Source organism: Girardinichthys multiradiatus, chromosome 6 (assembly GCF_021462225.1).
Source record: "Girardinichthys multiradiatus isolate DD_20200921_A chromosome 6, DD_fGirMul_XY1, whole genome shotgun sequence".
NCBI lineage: Eukaryota > Metazoa > Chordata > Actinopteri > Cyprinodontiformes > Goodeidae > Girardinichthys > Girardinichthys multiradiatus.
This window is the reverse complement of record NC_061799.1, coordinates 26,068,271-26,086,155: the sequence shown is the minus strand read 5'-3', so window position 1 is coordinate 26,086,155 and position 17,885 is coordinate 26,068,271. Positions and strand designations below refer to the sequence as shown.

Genomic DNA, 17,885 nt, shown 5'->3' with positions numbered 1-17,885 from the left:
CAGCTGCAACTCTTGATATGTGGACCACACTTTTCTTTAAGGTAAAGCCTTTGCCTTTCTATTATCTTTGCATTACTGTTCAGCAATTTAAGCAGCTCAAAGAGGCTGAAACATAAAGCTGTAGGAGTTATGCATAAGCCATAAAAAGTAAAGACATCATAACCTTGGACTAAAAGACTGGAATTGTTGCAGAGAAAAGAGATGAGTCATGAACTGACTCTATGAAAAAATCAGGTAAAACAGGCTTTCAGTATAGTTTGGGTGGATGTTTGGGTTGTTTGACTGTTTCCTGAAAATAACAGACCTCTTCACATCCCATTTATTTCTTTAATTGTAATGACAAAGACAAATATCCATGAGTCAGTATTCATTGTTACTCATACTCATACACTGGTATTAGTGTTGGACTTGGGACACATCAAAAAGCTGCAGGACACTGGCCCTCGAAGCGTGGAGTTTGACACTCCTGCCCATTCTGAAGTATTTTGACCCCAACAGGTTTTCTTCCAGGATTACCAAAAATTTTGCTGCTACCACCACTGTCCACTATTGTGATAGTGTGTTCTCTGGTTTTCATTCAACCAGCTGTTTTGTTCTTGTCCCTCAACCATAAAGGGCAGATTTGTGGAGTGCACAGGTTGTCCTGTCAACAAATTCAACCCACCTGAGCAGTGGATTTCACCAGCTCCTCCAGAGTTACAACCGGCCTGTTGGCTGCTCTCTTGGTTAATGTTCTCCATCCTCGCCTTATCAGTTTAGGTGGACAGCCTTGTCTTGAGGTGTGTGAATAAAGGGGGCTGAGAACATATGTACGCCACACATTTAGAATTTTTATTTGTTAATTTTTTGAAAATTCATTCCTTTCCTTTCCTTTTACTTCACAAATATGCATTAATTTATCATGTTCAGTTAAAATCCAAGTTTTTGGTTACAACATTACAAAATATAAAAATAGTTAAGTGGTGTGAATACCTTTCATAGCACTGTAAAGGTATGAAATATATTCTGCTGGCCATTCTGAGGCACTTTGCCTAGGTGTAAAAAGTTATTGGCATAAAAGCAGAGGGGAGCAAAGTTGTTGTGTAACTTTACCCTTAATGGCTCTGTCAGTTATTGACTCGTGCACATGCGTGCTTTCTCATCAACATACACCTTTGTAATTTGTGACTCCTTAGCATCTGTCCGTACAAAGTAACTGCCATCTGTTCACTTGTCAACACAGGAAGTACAACATGGTAGCAAGAGAACCAGTAGGTGTTCTAGTTCTTCACATTCTTTGCCTTCTGTGTGGTACCAACCTTTGTTTGGTAAGAAATTGATTTGTTTTATTACAGTATGGTTTTTGACAATTGGAAAATAGGTTTCAATTACTTTGTTAATCAATGCTATCTACCATTTTATTTTCCATCATTTAGCCAACTGCAAGGATATTAGGTAAGTGTCTTCTTAAGAAACCCATGGACTTTTCTTAGCTCTTTCCTAACTTTTAACTCAAATATCTTCCACATATTTTATTTATGCTATTCACAGACTTTGATGTAGACGGTGGACGGGACCTCGACATTTTTGACATCAATGAAGGTGTGTGGAATTAACACAGTTTGGGTGGATTTCTTCCTCGTTTCTCTGGGTTTGCACTTGGTTACCTTTTAAACCCATTTTCTTGGTGCTCTTTGTCCCCACAGAGGCAGGGCTGAATCTGGTAGAGGGGGACATTGTGTTTAATGAGGTAGATTGAGTAATTCTGTTCATAATCAGCACAACTAAAATATGTAAGAAAGGGTTTCACACTTGCTCATTCTATTGGGATTTTCTTTTCTCACCACTACAGTCAGAAACTCGGAATTCCATCATAGGAGATGAGTACAAGTGGCCACAAACTGTTCCTTACTACATGGAAGATGATTTAGGTAAGAATGCCTGTTGGAAAATTTGCATGCCATCAATGCCAAAAATATAGTCTGAAAATAACTTAATATGATGAACAGATTTCTCAATATTTGCTCTCAGTTTCATTGAGTACTGTCAGGAGTGCCCTTGTTTTTACTGGTCCTACATATTTGGAATTTCTTATTTTGTTTAGTAACATTTTATCAACAAGTTTTACTTTGTTAGTTTTATTTAATACAAAATAATTTGAGATCCTATTGATGAAACTACACAAAACTATAAACGTAACATGTTGTGCCATCTTTTTATTGCCCAAGCTTTAAAACTGATAAAGATCCAAGATTGTTGTCAGTCAATCAATAATCATTATAGCATGGCATAAGCATGCTGACAATTGCTTGTTTAACTGAAAGGTGTTCTTGATAATTCTGCATGGGATCTATGTGATTTTGAGAAAAACCACAGCAATGTTTTCAATAAAAAAAAATTGTCAGATACTGAAACACAGAGAAAAACAGTACTCCTGTGAATTTCTACAACCTCCTTTTTTATCTTTTATTGAATATATTAATACATGACAGGTGAAGTACATAACACTGATTACTTTTTGATCATACCAAGGGGGTAGGATGTTTAAGGCAGCAAGTGAGCAATTTGTTCTTAAAGCTGAAGTGAAGCAGGAAATATGGGCAAGCATAGGGATTTGAGTTTATTAAGGGTCAATGTGCAATGGCTAGAACACTTAGTCAGAGGATTTTCAAACCTGCTGCTCCTCTGGGATGTTCCCAGTCTGCAGTGTCTATCAAAAGTGGTCCTAGGAAGGAACAGTGGTTAAAAGGCAGCAGGGTCACGGCTCATTAATGCACAGGGGAAATAAGGGCTGGCCTTTGTGGTCTGATTCAACAGTCGAGCTACTGTACCTTAAACTGCTGATGAAGGTAGGGCTGTTAAAAGAAAGGTGTGTGCTGCATAGTTGGAGACCAGTCATCGTGCCTATGTTTGATCCTGTCCACAGTTGAAAGCACTAACAATGTGTTTGTTGGCATCAGGGTAACATCTTGGTGCTGGATACTGAAGCATACCTTCAGGGGTCTTGTGGACCCATGACGGGACCACTAGGCATGTGGTCATAAAATTATGCCTGATCGCTACAATGGAACCCTTTTGGTTTTTCAAAAGAATTGGCTCTTTTTGAGATTATTTTAATTGATACAGGGATCAAACTGTCAGAACAGATGAATCAACACTGATCGTATTCCATCTATGATCTATGATGTATGGCTGCAATGGCCCAATGAATACTGCATTTATGCTGTTTTTATTTCTTTTAATTTAACTTTCAGGCATCAAAGTGTTTAAATTAAAGAAATTGTCAATTTGTTGGGCTGCATGATGGAGCCCTTTTAAGCAATGTTGCCTTGCAGCAAGAAAGTTATGGATTTGATGTAGTGTTAGGTTTGAACCATGCCTCTCACCTATAGATTTTTAGAAGTAGGCACAAACGAAAAACATACTATTTCAATTACAATTCAAAATTCACATTGAATTATCACAAAATGATTTATTTAGCCTTGGTTTAGAACTACAGTAAACAGAACCGGAAACATACAACATTACAAGTATGAAGTCCTGGAACTGACAACAGACCCTGAGACATAATCTTAAATGGAGTTAGGCCTTAATATTTACCCTGAGACAATTTATGAACTTGTGCTTTCACAAACGAGAATATGAAAAATACTGAAACTTTAAAAGATCTAATTTACTTGTATCGTCTCTCCTGAAGAGATCAATGCAAAAGGTGTGATTCTTAAGGCCTTTGAGCAGTATCGCCTCAAGACCTGCATTGACTTCAAGCCATGGAGCGGAGAAGAAAACTACATTTCCATCTTCAAAGGAAACGGGTAAACAAGAAGAACCTATTATTTTATACCCCTTTTTGATGGTTAGACAAGGTGTAACTTCTTAGAGATTGAAGCATTATTAATTCAGAACTTGAGAAACAGTCTTTGAGATAAGACTGCTGATTTTATTTGATGTTCATAAAAGCCTTGTTTTCCCCTTCCCAAAGCTGTTTCTCCTCTGTTGGTAACCGGAAAGTCAGGAAGCAGAGGTTGTCAATAGGAACGAACTGTGACCGCATTGCAACTATAGAGCATGAGTTCCTTCATGCTCTGGGCTTCTGGCATGAGCAGTCCAGATCAGACCGAGATGACTATGTGCAGATCATGTGGGACCGCATCTCAGAAGGTATTGACAATTAAATATTTGTCTTTTTATTAGGTACTTTTTTGTAAAACTATGAGTATGATTTCATATGCAGCATTTTGCAAAACTTTTCTTACTTCCTAAACTTTTTCACAGGTTACAACTGCAAACTTCAGTGTATTTTATCTGACAGATATATAAAATTGTCTATAAATCCCCAAATGGAGGTAAAAGTACACATGGTTTTCAAATATATTCAAAAATATTTGAATATGTGGCGAACATATGTATTCATCCCCTTGTACTCTGATACCCTTAAATACATTCCAGAGCAACAAATTACCTTCACAAGTCACCTTATTAGCAAATACGATTCACATGTGTATAATTAAATATCAAATGTGCTTTGTGAAGGCTCTAGAGGTTTGTTATAGAACATCAGAGCCTGTGGTAAACTCGTGGAGATGTTTAAAGCAGGTCGTGGTTAGAAACAATATCCCAAGTCTCGAATATCTAAGAGTACTGTTCGAATTGATCAAAAGGAAAAGCAATGGCAGAAGGTAACTGCAGGAGCTGTGAGGGGAGCTCAGGTTAGATAATCTGTTGACAGGGATAATTTTTATTCTCACAGTCCACACATCTGATCTTTAGAGTGGCAACAAGAAAAACAATGTTGAAAGAAAGTCAAAGGAATTCATTTTCTAATTTGCTACAAGCCATTTTGAGGACACAGCAAAACATGTGGAAGAAGATATTTAGGCCAGATAAAACCTAAATTTTAACATTTGGTAAGCATACAAAACACTGTGTAAAAGAAAACTGTTGTTGCATATCACCTTGAATATCTCTGATGGTGGGAGCATCAGGCTGTGGGGTTGCTTTCTTCAGCAGGGACAGGGAAGCTGGCGAGAGTTGATGAGAAGACGGAATAAGCAACGGGAAATCAGCAATTCCTGGAACATCTTTATACACCTATGGATAAACAAACTTATAATAACCAAATAAAAAAGTTTCTGAAACTCCTCTTAAAAGGCAGTTATTTTCTGCAGGTAAAAAGCACAACTTCAACATGTATGATGACACCATCTCTAGCTCTTTGGGTGTATCCTACGACTACAACTCCATGATGCACTACAGTAAAAACGCTTTCCAGAACGGCTCTGAGCCCACCATTGTCACCAAGATCCCTGCTTTCAGTGATGTCATCGGCCAGCGAATGGAGTTCAGTGACAGCGACCTGTTGAAGTTGAACCGCCTCTACAAGTGTAGTAAGAGTGACCACCATACAGGGCTTTTTCTCTTAGTAAAGAGAACATTAATTCATAAATTCAGCTAAAGATGAGATGATTGTTTTTAGTTGTTCCACATTGAAGTATGTGGACAAACAGAATGACTTTATGCTCTGTTTTTTGCTGTTCAAAGTACTCCTACATGTGTTTGTTACATTGTTTTCTAGCTCAAGGCTCCACCTTCTTGGATTCATGCGACTTTGAACGTGAGAACATCTGTGGGATGGTCCAGGGGCATGGGGACCAGGCCGACTGGGTGAGGGTCACTAATGCTGCTGGAGGGCCCGAGACGGACTATTCCAACATGGGCAGATGCACAGGTGAAATGGATCTTTGAGAGATACTAGACATCGTTGAAATAAACACAGTATCTGTGCATTCAAAGCATTTTTCACAATCTTTTACTTATAATTCTTTAATTGCATTGTTAAGAAAAAGAAAAATAATGTAATTTTTTTTTAAATCCCTTTTTAATTTAGTTTTTTCTTCTACTTTTATTTTACAGTTATCTATGATTGTAAATACTTTTAAAAGTGTGGACCAGGCATCCATATAAGAAATCATTTTTGAACTGCTGTTCAACACATTTACAAAATGTCCACCCAGTCCAGAGTTTGGAAAAACACATCCAATAAAAAGCTGTTTTTTACTATTTACCATCTTTAAAAAGATATTGCATTAAAAGGTTTTTGCACAGCTTCACCCAAGATGCTAAAACGTGGCTGCTACTGTAGCATCCACGATGCAAAGAAAACATCATTACTGACATTTATCCTTTATGCCCTTTCTTTATTCAGGATCAGGATACTTCATGCACTTTAGCACTGGTACAGCCAACACTGGAGACACAGCTGTGCTGGAGAGCAGGCTTGTTTATCCCAAAAGAAGTTACCAGTGTGTGCAGTTTTTCTACTACAACAGTGCTGGTTCCAGCGACACACTGAAGATCTACGTCAGGGAGTACGATGAAGGCAGCCCCAGTGGAATTCTGCGCTTCATCACGACAGTAGATGGTTACTGCTATGAAGACACACTGCTGTTTGAGTTCTGCTGGAGAAATGTAACCATCATGTACCTTCAAAATTCAGTCATCTTTTCTCTCATTTTGTCATAGGATCTCCTCAAGATTTATGGCAGCTACACCATGTGAATCTAGATGTGAAAAAAAAGTTCAGAGTTGTCTTTCAAGGGAAAAAGGAGGGCTCGGGGCCTGCAGCTGGAGGACTCTCATTGGATGACATCAACCTTTCTGAGACCACCTGCCCCGAGTTTGTATGGCGCGTGAAAAACTTTAGCCATGTCATGGATAACACCCCAACCAACACTGCTATCTTTAGCCCCTCCTTCACCTCCAAAGAGGGTTACACCTTCCAGATGGCGCTTTACCCCAAAGGTAAGGACGAACACTCCAAGGAGTTGTCTGCCTATGCTCATCTGGTAGCCCGGGAGGGGGACACCGGACAAACATGGCCATGCCCCTGGAAACAGATAACCATGATGCTGATGGATCAGCACCCACACATTCAAAAGCGCATGTCCAATCAGCGCAGCATCACAACTGACCCAAACATGAAGGCAACAAGTGAGGCTTTCACAGTGAAGAAGATTCAAATACATACAGGAAGCTGCTATTTATGGTTTAAATTATGTTTATGCAAACTTTCAACATTGTTCCAGATTCTGAACTTTTTTTCTGGGATGATCCTCGGAAGGTTGGTGCTGAGGTCACGGATACAGATGGGTCCAAGTATTTCCGCGGGCCGGGTGCTGGTACAACAGTGTATCTAACCCACCTTAGAGCTAGGAGCAGAGACTTTATTAAGGGAGGAGATGCCATCTTTCTTCTCACAATGGAAGGTAAAGGCAACAGATTTCTGTATAAACTCAATGTCAACACCTCTGAAAATGCATCCACTCTTACCAACCCTCGCTAATTACACAAACATCACCACTACATTTTGAACAACACAGGAGCCATTAGGTTTACAATGTTGTAAAAAAAAAAAAAGAAAAGAATTTACACCCTTACAGATTTCCCTTAAATGTTTGACATCATCAAACAACCTCGTGTTTGTTGAGATTTGATTGCTCGTTTGTCTTCTCTTTGTATATAGATGTGTCCCATCTGACCATATCCCAGCCTGTGACTTCCACAACCTTAAAACCTGCAACCACTAATACCTCAGATATTTGCCTAAATGTGCTGTGTCAGAATGGTGGAGTCTGTGTCGTGGATCAAGGGAAGCCTTCTTGCAGGTGAGCGATCTGCATGCACTAAGATTGACATGTTGAAACCTGTTTTATTGTTAATCCTCAAACCTACAATTCAGAATAATTTAGGAACGCTGGTGTCTTAGGTTACAGCACAAATAAAATCTTGTCTACAAATAAGTGAATCGCAGCCTAACTAAATGTAGAAAAAAGTAACTAACCAATAATAAAAAAAGAGGGAAAGGAAATTGGATTTTCTCCAGATTTGCAGGGGTGTACAAAGGTTTGATGGCTCTAATCAAAATTTCTACCTATCTGAAAATAGAGGAAAATAACTAATTTTCATAAAGTTGAAGAAAAACTTTATATTTTTAACAAGATTGTATCTGTTACATTGAAAGGTTTACAAATATTCTAATGCTGGTGACCACTACCAAGGTATAATTCATCGCAGCTGCCTGATCTGACAGTTAAAAACAATAAATATCAATATTAAGATGTCTGTTAGAAGGCAGTTTTATTTAGATATTTCAGAAGAAATTAGGGAGATCCAAGTTAAGGCCAGGAAGACCAAAACAACTTGAACAAAGAACTTAGAATTACTGTCAGAAGCCAAAAGCAGATTCCTAGATATGTCAGATTGTGCAGTAGGAGTGTGACTTGGTGCTGCAAAAGCTGCTCAACATATACAGTGGATATAAAACGTCTACACACCCCTGTTCAAATGCCAGGTTTTCATGATGTTAAAAAATGACAGCAAGACAAATAATTTCCCAATTTTTTCCACCTTTAATGTGACCTATAACCTGTAAAATGCAATTAAAAAACAAAATTCAATTCAATTCAGTTTTATTTAAATAGTGCCAATTCACAACACATGTTGTCTCAAGGCACTTCACAACAATCAGGTACATACATTCCAATTAATACTAACCATTGAACACTGCAGTCGGAGTTAGTTTTTTATTCAAATTGGATAAAAAGTTTTTCTATCTAAGGAAACCCAGCAGGGGACAAATATAAAATTAAAAAATTTAAACAACCTGGTTGCATAAATATGCACACCCTTAAACTAATATTTTGTTGCAGCACATTTGGCTTTTATTACAGCACTCAGTCTTTTTGGGTAGGAGCCTATCAGCGTGGCACATCTTGATGTGGCTATATTTGCCCACACTTCTTTGCAAAACTGCTCCAAATCTGACAGATTGCGAGGGCATCACCTGTACACAGTCCTCTTCAGATCACCCCACAGGGCCATTCCAAAGCCTCAATCTTACTCCGGTGAAGCCATTCTTTTTTTGATTTAAATGGGTCATTGTCATGAAAGATGAAGTTCCTCTTCATATTCAGCTTTCTAACGGAAGGCCAAAGGTTTTGTGCCAAAACTGACTGGTATTTGGAACTGTTCATAATTCCCTCCACCCTGACTGAGGCCCCAGTTCCAGCTGAAGAAAAACAGCCCCAAAGCATGATGCTGCCACCACCATGCTTCACTGTAGGTATGGTGTTCTTTGGGTGATGTGCAGTGTTGTTTTTGCGCCAAACATACCTTTTGGAATTATGTCCAAAAAGTTCAACCTTGGTTTCATCCGACCATAACACATTTTCCCACATGAGATTTCAGATGTCTTTTTGCAAAATTAGGCAGGGCTTGGATGTTTTTCTTTGTAAGACAAGGTTTCCGTCTTGCCACCCTACCCCATAACCCAGACATATGAAGACGGGAGATTGTTTTCACATGTAGAACACAGCCTATAATTCCTGCAGCTCTTTCAGTGTTGCTGTCGGCCTCTTAGCCTTCCTGACCAGTTTTCTTCTCATCTTATCAATTTTGGACAGACATCCTGTTCTTGGTAATATCACTGTTGTGCCATATTTTCTCCACTTGATGATGACGGTCTTCACTGTGTTCCATAGTATTTTAATTCCTAGGAAATTCTTTTGTAGCCTTCACCTGACTGATATATTTGAATAATGAGACCCATCTGATGCTTTGGAAGCTTTCTGCGGACTATGGCTTGTGCTGGAAGATGTGGCTACACAAAAGTCAGGAAAAGCCTACTAGAACAGCTGTACTTTATTTTGGGTTGATCAGAGGCACTTTAATTGTGGACAGGTGTGTGCTGACTCCAATTTAACATGAGTTTAAATTTAATTGGTTAAATCTGAACACAGCCACATCCCCAGTTAAAAAAGGGTGTGCGCACTTATGCAACCACATTATCTCAGTTTTTATTTTTATTTCACCCCCCTGAAAGATTTCTTTTTGTTTTTCAATCGCGTTGTACAGGTTATAGGTCACATTACAGGTGGAAACATTTGTGAAATTATTTATCTGGATGTGACTTTTTTACATCATGAAAACCTGGCATTTGAACATGGTTGTGTAGACTTTTTATATCCACTGTAACTCAGTTAAAAAAATATGTATACTCCTCAAAGTTATCTAAACGTTTTTGATATTTTTTATTGGAAACAAATCAAGTGGGTAGATGAGATTAAGCCTTATGTAAAAAAACTAGTCAGTAAAACATTTTTGAAAACATTTTTATAAGAGCATCTCACTAAATCAAGCCTGATCGATCATGATTTTGGTTTGAGTTGGAGCCAGCTACATTTGGAGGCAAAACAGCATAGCTTCTAGAATAAGATCCAGCTTCATCGGTTACATTTTAAAATATGTTACCAACTTTCAAAAGTGCTGTGCTCTGACTGTTATAGAAAAAAAAAAAAGGTCCTTAAATCCATCAAAGAGGAAGTGAGACGCCGAGATGGCAAAAAAGTGTCTTGACCAGCTGTGATGTGAGAATGAACTTTAGGTACTAAGCATACCAAACATTAAACTTTATGCCTTTTAAATTTTTCTTTTAAAAAAATAAGAAGTCTTCTTTATTCTAGTAATGTTCTATATTTATACCTTATAAAACTAGGTTATTTCAATAGCTGTCTACAATAAACAAGACAATAACACAGGGGACCGACAAGTTTTTCATTTCGAATCTATGTATTTTTTGAGCCTCAACACCACTGAACTTTCAGTCCTTCATCCATTTTATCCACTTACAAAAGGTTATGATAAATATACGCCAGGTATTGAGGTATTGGACAGTGGTGTCCAAATCTTTTGCAATGGGGACCAAAAATGTTTAGCTCAAAATGCCTGGGGGGTCATAAATGTTTGATTAGTATTTTTATTCATTAAAATTATTAAAACTTCCAACAATAAACACAATAGCTTAATGTTACAAGAAAAGTAGCCTGACTTCTGTAGGAAAGAGATTTATAAATCATTGATGATCCAAAACATAAATAGGGTCTTGAGGTTTAAATTATTTAAAAACCCCAAAAAAGCAACCATACAATGTCCTAAATGTTTTGGGTTTTTTATGTTTGTCTTCTTTATTTAGCAATCTTTCATAAATGGGTGCACCCAAGTCAGTAAACGCCACTGGATGTCTGTAGAGTACTAATATTTAATTAAATGTGACAAAACCGGTCCTACCCACAGGTCTTCAGCTAAAAGTGTAAAATGTATCAATGTACTTGTAATAAGCAGCTCAGACATGGACATGCTTTAAAAAAAGCACTAGAATGTATGATTTAAACAGCAAATCCATAAATATGTCCCCTAAAATAACAGTTGACTTTTCCACTTATGCTGATGATTTAAAGATCAGAGCTTACCATATGCACCCCTGTACAATGTATTATGTATTTCTTGCAGTACATCATGATTCTGAAAGGTTCTGGTAAAGTAACCAATAACACTGATATGAAAGTGGCCGAAGGATGCCGAAGGGTGATGAGGTAGCAGGTTGAATGAATTTATTCGTTGAATCTTATTCGTATTTTCCTCTCATTCCTTCTGCTCTGCAGATGTGCGGTGGGCGATGACTGGTGGTACTACGGGGATAGCTGTCAGTACAAAGGCTCCACACAGGATAAAACCACTCTTGCACTGGCCTCATCCCTGTCTGTGCTGGGAGCAATGTTGGTGATTACAGTAGTCAGCGTTCTCTGTGTGAAGAAGAAGTACAAGAAACGTGCTAAAAATACTGGCTTAGTCTTGGAAAATGTTAATGCCAATAATAACCTCTAATAACAAGTTGGACTTTTTCAGTGAAAACGTTACAGCTACATTGTGAGATCTGAACTGAATCTAATGTTGCATTAGATTGCCACCTGTTGGTCAATGGACGTCAAAACCTGGAATGGATGTGTAAATGAAAATATAAAATGAAGCTTTTATTAATGTTGAGATGTTTAGGTAAAAACTGTTAGGATGTCAAAAAATAAAGTCTCAGACAACAGTGCTTATATTCACAAATTTAAAATTTATTATACCAAAGACAGGAACATTTGTAGTGTCTCTTTTCCATGTGGCTATACTTGTAGATGTTACTGAACTAGACACACTCATGCCGGTGATACGTTACTGTAGGAGGGAGGTGGGACTAATTACCTGTGAGTATCCATGTGTGTGAATGTCTATTTATGTGCATGTGTTTGTTTGTGTGTGCATGCAGAAGATCTATTAGTGTTCAGTAGATACAGTGACGACTTCAAGACATCACAATTAAACAAAGTGGAGCAAACCATTGCAACTTAGTGTATAAATATTGTACTGAAATGTTAGTTTCCATCCTGCGATTGCACGTTTACGTGTGTGTGTGTGTGTGTCTGTTGTGAATTTTAGGTTGTATTTGTGGGTTTACACTGTAAGATAAATTGGGGCTCACCTCCATAACAGCAAACAATATACCCTCCCTACAGCTAAAAACCTTCCCCGACATAAAGCTAGGCAGTTCCTTTAAAAGCATCAGCATACAACATTTCTCTTATTTACAATCATTGAAAAAAGAATCACCATTTCTCTCAGAGAAGATTAGTAAAAAAGTGACCGAGTCACTATAAAGAGTATGCAACTCCTAGGAGTTAGTATTGAAAATTTTCTACAAAAAAATCTCTATATCATTTTACAGGCCAAGAGCTGTGATTTACTGAAGAAATACAGTATTTTAAGTGCCCTATCTACAACTGTTAGGTGTGGAATTAATGGCGTATGGTTCACCAAAGGTCGATTGATGATAAAAAGATAATGAGTCTGCTTTTCAAAAGGTTCCATTTTAGCAACTTCGCTGTGTTCACATTGAAAGATAATTTAAGTTCTTACAAAACAAAATCAACCATGGATTTTTTTATCCATATTAAGTATTGTGAAAGCTAATGCTATTGAAAATAGACTAGTGTTGATTATGTACTGGAAAAACAAAAAAACAAAAATAATTTGGTCTGCAAGAAGGGCGCAGACTCTGGGATCTGTGTCCTCAGGCGACTCCAGAAGGTTGAGGATCATTAAAGGGCTCATTTGCTTGTTTCACTCTGCAGCAGTAGATGTTCCAGTAACGTTCCAGAAACGTTTTCATCTGCATCTTACAGCCTGGTGAAACCCACTTATCTGTGTGCACAAATGGAAGAATCCTGGGTTTCTGTAGAGGAGATAAATCTTTAGCCAGACAGTGTGTCCGCTTAGAGAGGGGTGTCGTAGTAATCGCTAGGCTGCTCCAGCCCAGCTGGCTTCTGCTGTTTCTGCTGATGCTGCTTCATGATCTCCTTCACCTCCTCCTCCAGCTCCGGAGGGATGATGAACTGGTCGTCTGGGTCGGGCTGGGCTGGAGCTGTGAAGTAACCTCCTGATTTCTTGGAGGGGGCGTCAGCTGCCACCTCGATGAGGTTATGACTCTTTTCCTGACGCGCTACTGAACCGTTAACCCTCCTCTTTCCTGGAAACTTTCCCCCATCCCCAGCTCCCGCTGCCACACCTTGCCATGACTCGTCTCTCTCTAGCCCATTCTCGACCTCTGCCTGGTTCAGGTCGACCCCTTCCTCTAGTGGCTCAGGGGTGCACGGTGGTGGAGGTGGCGGTGAAAGAGTGAGCAGGGTGCATTCCTGGTTGGTAGATGAGGGTATTAGGGTTTGAGGTGGTGATAACTGTGACAGCTCAGCTTTGAGGCAGTGGACATCTGCCTCTACTTCCACCCTGCTCCCGTTCGAGAAGACGCCTGCAATAGGCTCTTCATCCTCGCTGTCCAACCCATTGTCGGACAAGGCGCTGGAAAAGGTGGCGCTGGACAGCTGCCTCTGAAAGGAGCTGGTCAGGCAGGCTGGGTGGAGCACGCAGCAGCTGCGAGCGGAAGGCAGTTCTGAACCTGGCAGGAGATACTGGCAGGACTGGTTAGCTGTGTGGGACTGCTGGTGCTGAAGGGATAGCAGATTGACCTGATGGTGCAGGTGGAGTTGAGGGTGGTGGGGCTGATCCTGCAGCAGCACGAAGGAGCTCTGCGGAGGCTCGTCTGACGAGGCTGTAGAGCCCACCTCGCTGCTCATCTCGCTGGTGCTGATCTCGCTGCTGATTTCGCTGCAGGAAGAAGGGGGAACGGGCAGGGAGCCGTCCGAGGGACGATCCTTAATGACAGAGGAAGACGGAGGGTAGGAGCCCAGGCCGGGACTGGGGGGAGGCTGGGGGGGCTCAGAACAGCAGCAAGAGCAGCAGTCTTCACTCACGCTGAGCTGCACCACGACTGCACTCAGGCTGTCAGTACAGCCATACCCTTGTGCCAGAGTGCAAAGCTTCTTAGCAGCAGCAAGGCCGTCGGGGACGTTCCGAACTGCCTCCACTGCTTCTGCGGGAGACACAGCATCCCACAGCCCCCGGCTTCCTAGAATGAAGAACTCATCTTGAGAGGTGAGAGTGACTATCTGCACATAGGGGCAAGGAATGACTGAGGGGTAAAGGAAGGAGTAGCCCATAATTCTTGTTGAGTCAGTCACCCCATTCACCTTGTTGTCCTGGGAGAAAGGAGTTTATAAATCAATGCAGGGAATATTTAAATATAGACATGCTTTAGTTTCTTAGTGGAATCTCTACCTCAGTGACGATGGCTCTGTGCTGCCTGATCCTACGGTATTCCTCCTCAAGGCCCACATTGTGAAGCAGCGACAGGGACATGGGCTTCCCGTCCCGGCACAAGATGGCCTGGCACTTTCCCACATTAGCGGCTGTGAGGATGAAGCAGCCGCCGGGGTCTGTGGGGTCATGGCGAATGTGACACAGAGCTGCAGAGCCACCGAGTTTTTGTCCGGCAGTTCCAAGTTTCCTTCAGGAGGAAAAAGAATGAAGAAACAGGGGAGGATGACAGTTTATTGAATAGATTTTCAATTTACAGAGCGTAATTATGTTGCAGTCCAGAAGCTCTGACAGGCATTTTTAATTTGAACATTAGCAATAAAGAGGGGGCTGGATAGATACACAGAGAAGAAAATCTTCATACATGCAGATAATTCAAGATTAATAGATAAGAAAAATCCCAATAAAATACACCGAGGTTTGTGATTGTAAAGTGACAAAATGTGAAAAAGTTCAAGTGGTATAAATACTTTAACAGTGCCGCATTCAGTTCTCTGTTGAAAAAACTCACTTCAAAGAGGTGGAGGAAATCCACACAGAATCTTCATGAATAAAAATCAGAAACAAAACTGAATGCAAATATACCCAAGCAGCACCGACTGGTAAACATTGTTAAAGATGAAACATAACCGTTTTTTACATGAGTCCACAACTAACTGAAATTCACATACAGCACCAAGCCTCTCTCCCTCCGCCCAAATAAACAACTGGCATGTAATATACCTTCCAGTTGTTTAAAGAAATGGAGCACATCACAGATCATGTACCTCTGCATGACAAGGAAAGTGTTGGTCATGTAATCCTCTTCGCTTTTTGTCTTGTGGATTTCCTCGGCCAGGATGTCATTCATCGTGCACTGCAGCAGGTAGGGCACTTCCACGTTCCTGTCTCCGTCGAACACACCGTATAGAGCTTCCCGACTCCCACAGAAACTGTTCACAGAAAGGGCGGCGACGCAGAGTCTGAAAAGGAACAGGTAAGCACTGTGAAGGAACAACGAGAGCTTGAAGGACAAAATAACTACATTCATGTCTGTTATGATTCATTTGACTTAATATCTAAACATCTGCAAGTGTTCGACCTTTCAGAGTTTTCAGTCCTTTATGTTAATTTGAACATAAAGGATACAAATTTTCAAAATGTATTAATGGCTGATGTTTCTACAGTGGGCAGAGTTTAAAGGTGGAAGACGAAAATACAAGAAATGGAACGGAAGGACAGGTCACAAAGGCTAGGAAGAGGAAGGAAACAAGGAAAGAAAGAAAAACTTGACTTCTAACAACTTTTATCCATATTACATTAAGACATATTATTGATATGCAAAATCAACCCATAACTAAAACCATGTACAAATGAAAATTAAAAATATTAAAGGCTCAAAAATTCAAGATCAAGGAAGCAACATCATCAAGTGAGCATAAAACCTTTTCAATACCCCAACGGGCTTCAAAGGAGCTCAGATTCTGTGTAAGAGTAAAAAACGCGTGCTCAACTTTTAGTCTAGCCATCAGTGAACCTTTAAAACACTGAAGCACATCAGTCCAGCCATGACCACACATCTTATTCTTCCTGGTCTTCCAGATGGCCAACTTTGCCACACCAAAGATACAATTCATGGGCAAACACAAGAAGGAAGGACACAAGGAAAGAAGAAAAGGGGAAAGGAAAGGAAAGGAAAGGAAGAAGGAAACAAGGACAGAATAAAGAAAAATTGGAGGAAAGAAAGGAAGGACACAAGGAAGTATATGAAGGAGGAAAGAACACAACATTTATACAATGGGGTAGGCTACGTTTCAATAAAAACTATTAAAACCAAATTCCAGACTTTTCCAGACTTTTCCAGACTGTTTATCACCAAAAGGAATTTGTTCATAAAGAACAAAAATGAAAAAATATTGGGTTAGCTCATAAATATTTCTTGGTAGTTTCACCTACAAAGAGGTAAAGCATGCCTAGTTCATGCTTTAGATGAGCACTGCTTCCATATTTCTTTCATGTTAATTTAATTTTCAAAAAGGGTTATATTTGCATGCTTTAATGCACAAACGCAATAGAGGTTGTTCTTTTTAGTGTTGACTGAATTTAGCTCACTTGTTCTTTACGCCTGAGGCCTCTGTGTAACCATGACTCCACACAGCGGGCCCCCCAGATGCCTCATTCGATGAAAAGGTTGGTGGTGGATCAATACGGAAACAGCGAATGTTACTGGAAGACAACAGACATGGAACAGATCAAAATCACTCCCTCATCTTGAAGCAATCATTTCTTTTAAACAAACAGCAGACAAATAATGAGCAGGAAACCTTAATCAAATATTGTGAGAAAACAACAAGCTAATTTAAAGAGATGTCTCTGTGACATAAAAAGACCGTGCCAGATGAAATTGGCATACTTAAGCTGCTCGAGGGTCTTGTGGTCCAGGTTCAGACGAGGGTTGCCAGTGAGATCCAGCTCCTGAAGTTTTGGAGGCAGATTCTCAGGAAGAGTGATCTCACTTAGCTCGTTACAGCTCAGATCCACACACTGAAAGACAGAACGTAACAGATGTATATTCAGGGCGGCACCACCGGAGAGGCTTTGTAGAGACGTGCTGCTGCTGGTGCTAGCTCACCTTTATCTCCATCAGTTGCATGACCTCTGGAAAGACCTCGATGGAGTTGGAGTGGGCAATGAGTGTGTGCATTCGTCTACAGTTCATGATGGTGGTGGGAACAGTCTTCAGCATGTTTCCACTCAGATCCACCTCCTCCAGCTCTTCCAGCTTGGCCATTTTACTGAAGGATAAGATGAAACTAGGTGAGCTAAAGCATGAACTAAAGAACTAGCTGTTTACAGGACGGAAAGGTTCACAGCTCAGGTCAGCTGTCATGTGATATTTTCTTTGCATTTGTCTGCTGACTGTCCTACAAATACAAACGGTCCACAAAACTGAATAAATATTCACACCTGTTTATTGGGATGGTCACTGAAGTATCTTTATGCGGGATTTTTAGTATTTTGTAGGGATGCACAAAACCAGGAAATCATGGAACATGTGGGAAAATACATAAATCACAAACAAAGCTTCAATCTGGCTAGATCTACTGATTTGGCAATGAAACACTTTACTTTCATGGAATTAGAGTTTATCTTCAATCACAGAGTACTAATTAATATATTTCAGACTTTGGAAGTAAATACTTCTACAGGCACATCTAGGAACGTTGCAGTGCTAACCATCTGATTTAAAGCCAATTTGTTATCTTTTTGGGTGTCATGGGTCCACACTTTGCCCATGTATTCAAAATGATTTTCCAGCCTCCATGATTTAATCAGCA

General features: G+C 39.9%; 2 protein-coding genes across 2 annotated transcripts in view; one reads left to right on the top strand and one right to left on the bottom strand.

Annotated features, from left to right (window-relative positions):
• Window positions 1-1,168: 1,168 nt before the first annotated feature.
• Window positions 1,169-11,914, top strand: mep1bb (meprin A subunit beta b). The gene is made up of 14 exons (XM_047368133.1): window positions 1,169-1,307; window positions 1,416-1,434; window positions 1,531-1,581; window positions 1,686-1,729; window positions 1,832-1,910; window positions 3,677-3,794; window positions 3,962-4,140; window positions 5,148-5,366; window positions 5,555-5,707; window positions 6,185-6,400; window positions 6,502-6,969; window positions 7,065-7,244; window positions 7,502-7,643; window positions 11,478-11,914. Exons 1-14 carry the CDS (start codon window positions 1,233-1,235, stop codon window positions 11,698-11,700), a joined length of 2,166 nt encoding a protein of 721 aa, XP_047224089.1. The 5' UTR covers window positions 1,169-1,232; the 3' UTR covers window positions 11,701-11,914.
• A 1-nt stretch (window position 11,915) lies between these two features.
• Window positions 11,916-17,885, bottom strand: part of phlpp1 (PH domain and leucine rich repeat protein phosphatase 1) — a 65,916-nt gene continuing 59,946 nt past the window's right edge. Inside the window, exons 12-17 of the mRNA XM_047368132.1 lie at window positions 17,180-17,342; window positions 16,961-17,091; window positions 16,660-16,773; window positions 15,336-15,530; window positions 14,530-14,758; window positions 11,916-14,450 (exon numbers count right to left, since the gene is read on the bottom strand). Of these exons, the coding sequence (XP_047224088.1) occupies window positions 13,131-14,450; window positions 14,530-14,758; window positions 15,336-15,530; window positions 16,660-16,773; window positions 16,961-17,091; window positions 17,180-17,342 (2,152 nt within the window). The 3' untranslated portion in view covers window positions 11,916-13,130. The remainder of the gene's footprint in view (window positions 14,451-14,529; window positions 14,759-15,335; window positions 15,531-16,659; window positions 16,774-16,960; window positions 17,092-17,179; window positions 17,343-17,885) is intronic.

Excerpts from the sequence above, each read along its gene's own strand:
- mep1bb (XM_047368133.1), top strand. The coding sequence starts at position 1,233 with ATGGTAGCAAGAGAACCAGTAGGTGTTCTAGTTCTTCACATTCTTTGC. Across the intron at positions 1,730-1,831 it reads GGGACATTGTGTTTAATGAG|TCAGAAACTCGGAATTCCAT; the intron begins GTAGATTGAGTA and ends TCACCACTACAG. Across the intron at positions 7,245-7,501 it reads CTTTCTTCTCACAATGGAAG|ATGTGTCCCATCTGACCATA; the intron begins GTAAAGGCAACA and ends CTTTGTATATAG.